Below are 11,687 nucleotides of genomic sequence, written 5' to 3' on the forward strand. Positions count from 1 at the left end.
AAAAAGTAATATTTTTTTAAATAACAGAACAGAGGAAGGAAAAACAAATGAGTAAAAAAATATACACAAATTATATTACTAGGGAAGAAGCTCTATGGAGTCTTCAGTATTGCAAAAAGAATATGGCACTGTATTCAACTCCGGGCTCGCCTCTCATCCCCTCCCCTCCCCTTCCATACTACCTCCCCCCCCCTACTCCTCCAAAACCTCCCGTTCCCCACTCCCACGTAATCCCCCTCCCCTCCCCTCCCCTCCCCTACAGCCCCCACTCCCTCACAACATCGCTCACCACTACGCCCCTAGTAAGCCTAAAAGAGACGAAGAAATGCGAAAACTAGGAGTGATGCATTTTGAAACGGTCAGCTCTTGCGGTGGGGATCAAGTTCTGTATTTATAAACCTTCTCCATCTGAAGTTATAAGTCTGCTTGTCCTTACGTCTGTTTTCACTCACAAAACTCTCAAAATTTCAAAGCCAAACTAGAGCGAATAAAGAAATTCGTTAAATCCGAGAGATCTCTGATACTTATAAACTATCAGGGGGACTTGTTCATCCTGTAAGCTGGTTGAGATCCTTGATAAATACGAAATCTCTGAAGGTCGGGGATGCTGCTAAAGGGAGTCTGGGGTTGTATTCTTAAACCTTCTTAATTTGCGAGAAAGATCGCTTGTTTTAACCTCGATCTTAACCCTGACACCAAAACACTTTACAGCCTCATTAAGAGTGAATAATGCATTGAAAAAATACTATAAAACAAAAACATTCAGGTTTATAATTGCTACTGGGAAGTCTAAATCGTAAAACTAACTGCGTTGCTCTGTAAATATTTCTCACTAGGTCTGCTGGATTTTCGGTCTTGCTCCTGGGCTTCCTAAAGGCGGTAATGGCGACCTCACCCTGTTTCTTCTTTTAGCTCATTTATTTATTGCATTAAGCTTTTTCTCGTAGGTAAATCGAGAGGGTGTTGGCCTGGCGGAATGCATGGGGGAGATAATTAAGGGTTCTATTTACTGTTGTTTATTTTGACGTGAGGTTAACCCTTTGACTGAGGTGATGTAGTCTGTTAGTTTATCCCTTGTCATCTACAGAGACTAATTTAATTCATCATAGGGGAGATCATTCGTAGTGATGGGGTTCGTGAAAGCTAAATCTAACCTCTCTACTTGGAACAGACTCTCCTAAGCTGAGGATAATCGTCTGGAGGTAGAAAAACTTAGAGAATGGCATCAATTTGCAAAGGTTCAAGGGAGGAGATTGAGAGTCAATGTCTAGAATCATCCTCAGGGCTTGATTTAAATACCGAAGGGATGCAATATTGTTAACCCTTTCCCTTTCCTTTCTTCCCTCCACTAGCTAGGGTGTCTTCCCCCCTCCCCCTTTTCCTCCTCGTCATTCCCATTCCCCTCCTTCCTTCCCCTTCCTTTTCCCTATTCCTCTGGCTAGGGTATCATCCTCCCCCCTCCTATCCTTCATCCCCCTTCCTCTCCCCTTCTGCCATCCCTTTTCTCTCTTCTTCTAGATAGGGTGTCTTTCTCCGCCCTATTCCTCCCTCTCCCCCTTCCCTTCCACCCTTCCTCTAGCTAGGTATCTTTTCCCCCCTTCCCCTCCTTCTCTTTCTCCACCCTTGAGTAAGCATTGGTATCTTCCTTTTCCCCCTCCTACATTCCCTCCACCCTTCCTCTAGGTAGTGTGTTTTCCTCTCTCTCCCTTTCCCCTCCCCCTGCATATCTAGGGGCCTTCCTTCCCCTCTCTTTCTTTCTCTTTTTTCCTCCCTCTCCTCCTTCCTTCTCCCTCTCCCTTACTTCTTCCCTTTCTCTCACTTCCTTCCCCTCCCCTCCTCCCTCCTTCCACGTTCACCCCAATTTCTCCATAACCCTTCCCCCACCCATCATCACCTTTCCTCCCATCGTTCCTTTCAAAAGCATGGGTCACTTCCCTTCATCTCGCCCATTAATCTCCCACTGCCATGTGTCTAGGATAATATTTTTGCCTTTCACTACTGTCTTAGGGAATTCTAGGATTTTTTTTAACCTCTCACTATGCTCTTAGCTCATCTTACTTCCTCCGTCCTTCGTTTCGGCCATAAAAGAATTCCACCTTACTTTCTTTCTTAACCATTGCTTGTTTCTCATGCTACCTTCTAGACCTACAACTGTTTTTTTTTTTTCTCCACATCTTCATCCACACTTCCATGTCTCAAAATACTCCACCTCCCCTTCACATACCTCCACTTTCTTAGCTACACTTCTCCACCTGCCTACCCTTCCCCTCCCTCTCCCCTCACATGACATCCCAAGCTCTCCCACTCAATTACCTCATGTTCCCCCTCACCATCTATACTCATCCACACCTCTCCCAATCCCTATCTCTCCCACTCACCATCCCTATTCTTTCCCTTCCCCCTTAACACTTCCTCAGCTCTTTCCTTCCCTACCTTCCCATTCCCCCTCTTCTCATCTACAGCTTCCCTAGTTCTTCCCTTTCCCCCCTTCCTAATCTCCATCCCTTCCCTTATCTCTCCTCTCTCTCCTTCTCGTGTCTGTCCCTCTCTTCCTCTTCTCCCCTTCTCCCCTCCCTTTATCTATCCCCTCCCCATCCCTATCCCCCCACTCCTCATCTTCCCTCTCCCCTTCCCCATCCTCTCCTCCCCATTTCCTTCCTGCTCGCATCTCTCCCCTCCCATCCTCTCATTTCCCTCTCCTCCCCTCATCTCATTTCATCTCCCCCCCTCCCCAGCTCCCCCTCCTCCTCATCTCTCCCCCTCACTATCTCTCCCACCCCCTAAGTGCTGGCTATAGCGGACGACCTCTAAGTGGGGGCAGGACAGGAGAGTGGGGGAGAAGGGGGGACTGCGGTATATAAGGGGCAGGGACGAGGGACAGAGGCAGTCGAGGAGTGAGCGTAGAGAGGGAGAGCCCACACACTCACCACCAGCCGAGATGAAGGTGAGAGTGAGTGTGAGAGTGAGCGAGTGAGAGTGAACATCGAGGCAAGTGGATTTGTGGCCGTAACCTTATTTGAACATTTTTTCTTCTGAACATTTTTTCATCTCGTTACACATCTTCACACATATTAATACTGTGGTACATTATGCACATGCACATATCTTATTTAAGTATCACACCATATGCACAGACACAGACTGGATAAATGTAGATACAGAGACAGAATAATACAAGTTCAGCCCAAATTCTGTTTACTACAAGTGGAAAAAAATTGGTAAACACACACACACACACACACACACACACACACACACACACACACACACACACACACACACACAACGTATTAACAACCTGCTTTGCAAACTTGAGCTATTATCATTATCTTAAATATTCTTGCACTTCCTTATACGATTCCGGGTTGAGGCAGTGCTAGACACCTGGCAAGATACTTAGCATGGTTTTATTCGAAATTTCATCTCCCTCCCCCCCTCCCCCACCATAAAAAGTCTATCGTTTTATGAAGCAAATTAAAAAGTACCGCTGACTTCACAAATTAATTCTGATTTACACTACTCCCTATATTCATTGAACATAACGAAAATTTATGAATATTTTGATGAAACAACGGATGTCTTTTTGTTTATATACGAAACTCCATTAATAGAGAAATTCTATTATTCAGCTACTTCCAGGGAAATATTCTGTATCACCCATAAGACCGAAATTCAATCCTTTTTAAGATTTAGTCTGGATAGGAGAGAGGAGGAGTCACGAGAGTAGGAGACGAGGTGGGGGGGAGAAGTGGGAGTAGGGGGACAAGGATATTGTAGAGAAAATGTGAGGAAAGTGAGAAAATGGAGGAAAAAAATGGAAAGAAGGTGGAATGGAGGGTTTGTGGGGAGAGAGGATACAAAGGAGAATGAAAAAAAAAAGGTGATGCTGAATAAGAAAATGTAAAGTAAGAGGAGACGAGGGGAGGTGGGGTAGAGGAAAGGAGAAGACAAGAAAATACGAGCGAGGAAAGCCAAGGGGAAAAAAACGGAAAGTAAAGGTGAGGAGAAGAGGTGGGGGACAGAGGTGACGAAATGAGGAAAGAGGAAGCTGGTGAGACTATAGGTATGCCAGGAAAAGAAACAGCGAGGGAGAAAGCAAAAAATGAGAATGATGACTTGCACGCGGAAAGGTAAGGAGTAAGGCAACTGAGGAGGAGAAAGTGCAAGCAGAGGTAACATGAAGACGCATAGATAAACTGACTGATCGACATTGACATAGATAGATAGAGAGGCAGGTGGATGGATAGATAGATATTTAATAGGAAAGATGGAAGAAGCAAGTAAGAGGGCAACGTGTAGAGGAGGAAGGATTCGAAGCAAGGATGGGGTTGCTGGAAGGTCGGAAGAAGGGAGTGAGGGACGGGGAAGGACGGAGTGGGTGGGGTAGAGCAGAGATGAGCTAGGAAAGGGCAGAGGAAGAAGGTAGGAGGGAAGGGAGGGGCACCTAAGGAAGGGATGGAGAGAGAGGGGGGAGAAGTGAGGGAGGGAAAGGGGGGAGGGAAGGAGACAGAGGGAGGAGAAGGGCGATACAGAAAAAGGGATAAGAAACAACAGTGAGAGAAATGGGGATGGGAGGAGGAAAAGATAAAGGGTAGATGAGTTAGGAAAGGTTGAAGAAGGTAGGAAGGTAGGAGGGACGGAGGGGACACATAAGAGAGCGAGGTAGAGAGAGAGGGAGGGAGGGAGGATGGGAGGTGGGTAGAGGAGAGATGAGATAGGAAAGGGCAGGAGAGTGGAGGGACCGGGAGGGAAGGGAAGGACAGATGAGAGAGGCAGGGAGAGTGGGACCAAGACTGGAAAGGAGCAAGACAAAGTGGGAAATGGAATGTAAAGTTGTGATCAGTGTTTCTTTTACACTGTCTGGAAGCTAAGAGCCTAATGACATCAAACTAATCCATAACATTTAAAAGACTGAAAGGATTGCAATATCGCTTCCTCTGCTTGTTATCCCGGACGTGTAAAAGGATTATTGACCGCGACAGTACACTGACAAGACAGGAAAATCTGTGGAGAAAAGAGAGAGAGAGAGAGAGAGAGAGAGAGAGAGAGAGAGAGAGAGAGAGAGAGAGAGAGAGAGAGAGAGGGAGAGTGAGTGAGAGAGATGGCAGTGGTCTCCCTCAGGCCCGACTAGCAAGGGTCTGTCAGGGAGAGGGTTGGGTGGACTGGGTGGTGGGCAGTGGACTGGGTGGTGGGCAATGGACTGGCTGGCTAACTGTCTGACCGGTTGACTGTCTGTGGGGTATACACTCTGGCCAGGATTTTAACCCCTTCAGTGTGGTGACGCCTCTCGAAAATTAAAATGAATGATCAGTCCAATGTGATGACGTCTCTCGAATTAAGGCGATCGATGGGTGCAGTGTGACGACGCCTTCTTCTGTGTATTTCCGTTGCTGCTAAGGGATTGTATACAGCTTCAGCAAGTCCTCATAGGCCTAATTAAAAAGCTAGTACAGACTGTAAAAATCCCTCAGGACCAACGGCGTTAATCCTTCACTATATCCTTGTTACTGACGGACGATTTTATTCATCTTTAGTGAGAGGTTTCGTGGTGATGGGGGCTAATGGAGACCTTCAACCGTTTCGTCACCAGAGGTTTCCCGAAAAGCCTGAGAAAGTTGACGGAAGCATAAATAACAACACAGAATACGACAGACGCAATCAGACAAAAGAGGTAGAGTGAAAGAATTGAAAGTTGCATAATAAAGGAAATCTGTCAAAGTTACTCCACAATGATAAAATTAGTTACGGAGACAAAGACAAGACGTTGTTATATAGAGGAAACCCATCATTTCAGACCGGGAAATATTTGCCACTTGACTATAATGGCGTCTTGGATCATTTTAATTCCTTCAGACCCATGACGTCTTTTCCATTATACTCTCGCTGACTCCAAAGAATTTTCTTAAACTTAAGGATTGCCTTTTTGGGTTTAAGGGATTCGTTCATATAAGTATCTAGCACCTTAAGTACGACATAGCCCTCCTAAGATGTAAAATCGTTTGGTGACAATGAATGGAAAGGACATAACCAAACTGATCGGGTAAGCTTTAAAAATACTCTGGTCTCATATTTTATTCTTGCTATCGGCCGACTCCTACATTGAACTTTAAGAAGACCTCTCGTTGTAAAGCATCTAAAAATAATCTACAATAAGGTTCTCTGTATACTGGTGGCTTTTCTTTGCAATATATTCTTGCTGATGACTTTAACTAGCTTTATTCTACAGCCCAATCATTATCCTATTGCCTAATCTTTATCCTGCTGTCCAATCTTTATGCTATCAGGTGCTGTGGGCAGCTGGCAGGTTAGAGGGACGGGATGGAGGGTAAGGTACTGAATACCTGATTGTCTGAATATAATTATGAATGTATGCAACAGTGAGTGGGTGAACTGATAGGCAATGTGTGTGTGTGTGTGTGTGTGTGTGTGTGTGTGTGTGTGTGTGTGTGTGTGTGTGTGTGTGTGTGTGTGTGTGTGTGTGTGAGAGAGAGAGAGAGAGAGAGAGAGAGAGAGAGAGAGAGAGAGAGAGAGAGAGAGAGAGAGAGAGAGAGAGATCCTTCATCATTACACTTTTCCATGGATTAATTATTCGCGTATCATCCCCCAGTCAGTATAATCAGTGCTTGTGGAACTACTGCCTAACTAAACAGGGTCGATAACTTGATAACTGAAGGGTACACATTTATCCACCAACTTATCCACGCACTTGCTAAAGAGGAGGTTAAGAGGCCACTTTATCTAATTTATCTACCTATTTACTGACGGGGGGACAGAGAGGCCACTGCATCTACCCACTTATCTGTCCGTCCATCCACCAGCATCCTCACCATGTAATCTTCCTCTCATCAGCCTTCATCTCCCAGCCTCTTAGCATCCTTGGCCAGTTACCTTGCACTGGGGGAGGGAGGGGAGTTGAGGCAGGGGAAAATTTCTATTACTCTATTGCGTCTACTTTACACTTAAAGCACGTCCGTCTCTTTCCTCCCTGACGCATCGTATCACCAAGAATCATCGGTCGACAGTAGATTAATACCAAGCCTCCTTAAGCTTAGGTATACTAGCCAGCAGAGAAAAGTGAGTAGTTAAAAGGTGAAATTATGGACTTTTTCCCCGACTTCACATAACCCCTTTAGCCTGAGAACGTTATTGGATGCAACTGACTGTAGCTTCTGTACCCTTTTTACTCTAACTTGGTCTAAAATTGGCATCTCTCCATCTTGAATGTTTTGTAACTACAGATTAACCAGAATGTGTGTGTGTGTGTGTGTGTGTGTGTGTGTGTGTGTGTGTGTGTGTGTGTGTGTGTGTGTGTGTGTGTGTGTTGCTATTTTATCTACACACCTCTGCTAATCTATGAGTCATACTTTTTTAACGTCAATCTGCCTACAATACATTAATCACCATTTCGTAGATTAACGTGCTTTCAAATTTATAAAGAAAACCCGGTCCTCTAAAAATCATATATACGGAAACGTTCTGTGAATCTATTACTATCTTTAAATATGTCTAGGTTAAGTAAAGGAAAAAATACAGTATGTGCAATTTGAATATATAAATAGGAATTATTACACAGTGGACGGCAATCTCGTGAACTTATTGAACCACTACCTCATCCACTATTATATATTTTACTGATTGCGCATAAATACCATAAAAGAGAGTGGTTAGAGGAATTATATGCTGTCCGAGAGAATGCGAGTTCGATCTTAAACAGACAGGGTGCAGTTTGATAATGTGAATAGGTAAAAACCCTCGTCTTCCACATACCCACTGACGCGCCATGAAAACACTCCTGAATGACACAGTTCCAGCTAATATTTAATTTGAACGTATTATCTTAGTGCCAAAATGATGACGTGAGGGGTTTGGCACGTAGGAAAATTACATTAAAATAACATTAAAACTGTATCACCGGACTGAAAGGGGAAAAGCAGATAGCAAAGCACTTAATTAGACAGGTTACACGAGCATAAAAGATCAGTTTTCATATCAACCCTTCCTCTCAGCTGGTCCTGTGGTCTCCTACCTGGGCCGACCAAATACAGGTGAGGTGGAGGGCAGGTGAGTGACAATTAGGGTGGAATGTCTGGAGGGGCTGGTGGTCTGTCAAGCTCTTCCGGTCAGTCAGGAATGGTGGTGAGTGGAGGAGGAGAAACAAGAAGAAGAGGAAGAAAAGGAGCAGAAGGAAATGGAAAGCGGAGAAGAAAGAAGAAAAGGAGGGTGAGGAATACAAGGACCAAAAGGAAGGATGAAAAGGATGAAAATGGAAACAAAGGAAGGAGGAGGAGGAGGAGGAGGAGAACAACGAAAAGGGAAGTGGAAATGGAGGAGGTAGATGAGAAGGAGGAAATGGAAGGGGCAGAGGAAGGATGGGGGAAGGAGGTAAAAGACTAAGAAAAAAAAGAAAGGACACACTAATTAATTCTATTCACACTAACATTAGTCCTATTTTGTCTGTCTAATGAAACTTTAGCAGTTATGGGTTGATCGCTTCACAGTTTAAGACTTTTCGTTAAAATCTTATATTCAAGACATCTTTTGATTTTCGTAAAATTGCCTGAGGGAAGCAATAATTAACCAATAAAAGACATTCTCTGATAAAAAAGGCTAATCGGTCACTTGCCTAAAAAAAACACTATAAATAATAATGTTTCTTCATGTGCTCTAAGTTCCAAAGTTGTCACAGTTCCTATCAACTACTTTATCATTTATGGTAACTGTTCGCAGGCCGTCCTTACTCCTTTGATTCATGTCCTCAATGACAAAATGGGGAAGGGGGCTCCAGATCTCACAACCCAGATCAGAATTATGCTTGGCCACGATTCACACCCTTCCACACCTGCCAATACTCCCACTTTCTAACCTCATCACCTGTAACTACTGTATAATTTTAATTCTGAAATGGACTATAGTTACTGGTGATGGAGTTAAAGGCAGGGAGTAGGAGCAGGTGTGGAAGGGTGGGAGTCGTAAGTGTGTAACTGTAATGCGAGTTAGATTCTAGGCTAGAATGTTGTTAGAAGATGAATGATGATGTCTATGTACCATAAAACTGCCTAACTCCACCAGCTACAACAGCTGCACTATCAAGAAAACTTCCCTTATCATACATTCAGTTTATAAATTTTTTCTGTTATGTCCATCTTCACAGTTATACAAACAAATCAACTATAAAAGTCTACCATGTGTCTTGCTGCTGTTTGCTATTAGTTATTATTATTATTATTATTATTATTATTATTGGATTGGGCAAATTTGGGCTGTCTGGACACTGCTACTCCTCACCCTGCCCTAGGGTGGGAAAGGAGGTCCGGATGATGATGATGATGATGATTACTATTATTATTATTCCACTTTCATACTAAGGTGTTTCCTTCAAAATCCAGCAGCTCCTTATCAATCACGTATTTAAAAAACCCACATCTTTAAATCCAAATCTCTCTCTGCAGGTCATCACACTCATGGCCGCCCTGGCAGCGGGAGCAATGGCCGCTCCTGCCAAGCTAGACGGCCTCCACCACCACCACGACCACCAACACAACGACCCCCTCGCCGCCCTCCCGCAGACGCTCTCAGGCTACAACTACGAACCCCCTCCAGTGCCTTCTGGTCTCTACGAACTCCCTTCCGTAGAAGTCCCAGTTACTACCCCACCTACCACCACTACTACAACGACCACGACCACCACCCCACCACCCCCACCCCCCAGCGGCTACCTCCCACCACCCGAAGACAGGGTGGTACCCTCAGGAAACGTTCCAGTCGTGGATGTTATTGTGGTAAGTTTTGTTCTTGTTGTGATCCCAGGCATATCTCAACGTGAACCTGGTGGACTGTAGGCTGAGGCTGCCCTTTTTCTGCAGTCCACCATCCGCTTTTCAGGGGATTGAGAAGGAGATAAGACGTTTGCATAACCTGGCACTGTTTGTCCATTGCCATCCCATGAAGGCGTCCCTCCCCAGCACAGACTGAACACTGAAAGAGGGAAATGACCCAAAAGAGGAGTGCTATTATTTTCTCAAATGATTAATTTCTCTTAACATTCTCAGTCTGTTTATGGGGTTGTTAATATTATTCTTGCAACCTCCCGAAGATATTAAGCAATAAACATTTCTTTTAGTTTGTTTTTGCTGCCTCGAGACGATTCAGTTCAAGTTAACGGAGATCTTTTATTCTGATGGGGGAATTGGAGGCAGCATCTGGCCTGCCGAGTACGAAGTCACCCCCAGGTTTAGTAAAGTAGTTTGAGGGAAGCCAAAATACTGTATGAAAGACGTCCGTTGGGTGAAGAGGTTTAGTCATTATTGTTTTTCACCATTAATGAAAAAGAGCGCACAATATCACATTCCTTGATCAAAATACACAAAGTAATCGCCTGCACATTTTCTGGTTTCTCAAAGGATATGAAACCACAGCCGACATTCATGCACTTTCGAAATTATATCCTCCATGCTTTGGATTTCCTGTACTCTGTGAAATCTCCAATTCATATCATCATATAATCTAACTTCCATGATCCTGATAACCAGGTTTTCACTTTAACCCTCTCACTAGAATGACACTGTAATTATGGTTGTTCTACTAACAGACGATTTGAGAAAGACATCTCATGCGTGCTCCAGTTTTTATCGTTGAAGAATGAGAGCTTGATTTTTCTCTCGCGATTTACTTCATTCCTTCCTCCCCACACGCAAGACAGGCGATCATCTTCCAATATCGCTACGATGCCAATGCCACAAAATATCAACTGAGCTATATTTCACAACCTTTACCCCTACTTTGACTGTTTTTAATTTCCTTCTCCACTTCACATAGGCTGGTGGGCCGACTCCTGCCACCACGATCATAACACACCTCTCCCAATATTGCTTTCTTTTTAATTTTAATTATCCTTTTCTTCCCACAAGCCAGATGGATCATCGAACCACATCACTCTATATTTCCCAGTAGTGTAAGTGTTTTTTATTTAATTTTCCTTTTCTCCCACAAGCCAGACAAGCCAGCTAATACCACCAAGTTGCCCCTCCCTCCCTAGCGTGTTTCTAATCCCTCTAGCGTGTTTCTAATCCCTCTAGCGTGTTTCTAATCCCTCTAGCGTGTTCCTATTCCCTCTAGCCTGTTTCTAATCCTTCTCCTTCTTCCCTCCCACAAGCCGGGCGGGCCAACCACCACCACGATGATGCCTATGCCGTACAATATCAACTGGGGCGTGTCGGACCCTGAGAGCGGCAACATCTTCAACCACGTAGAGGACAGCGATGGCAAGGACGTCACCGGCGAGTATTCGGTGCTCCTGCCAGACAACCGGATACAGACCGTCCGATTCACAGCCGATCCAGTCAACGGGTATCGGGCTGAGGTGTTCTACGAGCCGGCGAATTAAGGACGGGGATGGTGGTGATGATTTCGACGATCAACTTCATCATATCTGGTTAACCCCTACGATCAGATAACGCCTTTCCTACGATGATGATGATGATGATTTCGGCGACAGTAACTTCTGATCTGGTGAATCCCTAAAATCAGATAAAGCCTTTCCGGTGATGATGATGATGATGATGAACATTTTGACGATGATTTCAGGGGCTGTGGCTATCCCCCTAAAAAATAACGTTTTCAGTTTCATTTTTTTTGTTATTTCCATAAGCACTTATTCTATTTAGGGGGCCTTTCCAAGCTTGAGAAGC

General features: G+C 44.4%; 1 protein-coding gene across 1 annotated transcript; it reads left to right on the plus strand.

Moving 5' to 3' along the window:
- The first annotated feature begins 2,901 nt into the window (after positions 1 to 2,901).
- Positions 2,902 to 11,383, plus strand: LOC145413764 (uncharacterized). Its single transcript, XM_080283419.1, has 3 exons — positions 2,902 to 2,944; positions 9,450 to 9,779; positions 11,153 to 11,383. Exons 1-3 carry the CDS (start codon positions 2,939 to 2,941, stop codon positions 11,381 to 11,383), a joined length of 567 nt encoding a protein of 188 aa, XP_080139545.1. The 5' UTR covers positions 2,902 to 2,938.
- The last annotated feature ends 304 nt before the right edge of the window (positions 11,384 to 11,687 follow it).

Source organism: Coenobita brevimanus, chromosome 97 (genome assembly GCF_032717465.1).
Source record: "Coenobita brevimanus isolate Jiangsu-jjx chromosome 97, ASM3271746v2, whole genome shotgun sequence".
In the NCBI taxonomy this organism is placed as follows: Eukaryota; Metazoa; Arthropoda; class Malacostraca; order Decapoda; family Coenobitidae; genus Coenobita; species Coenobita brevimanus.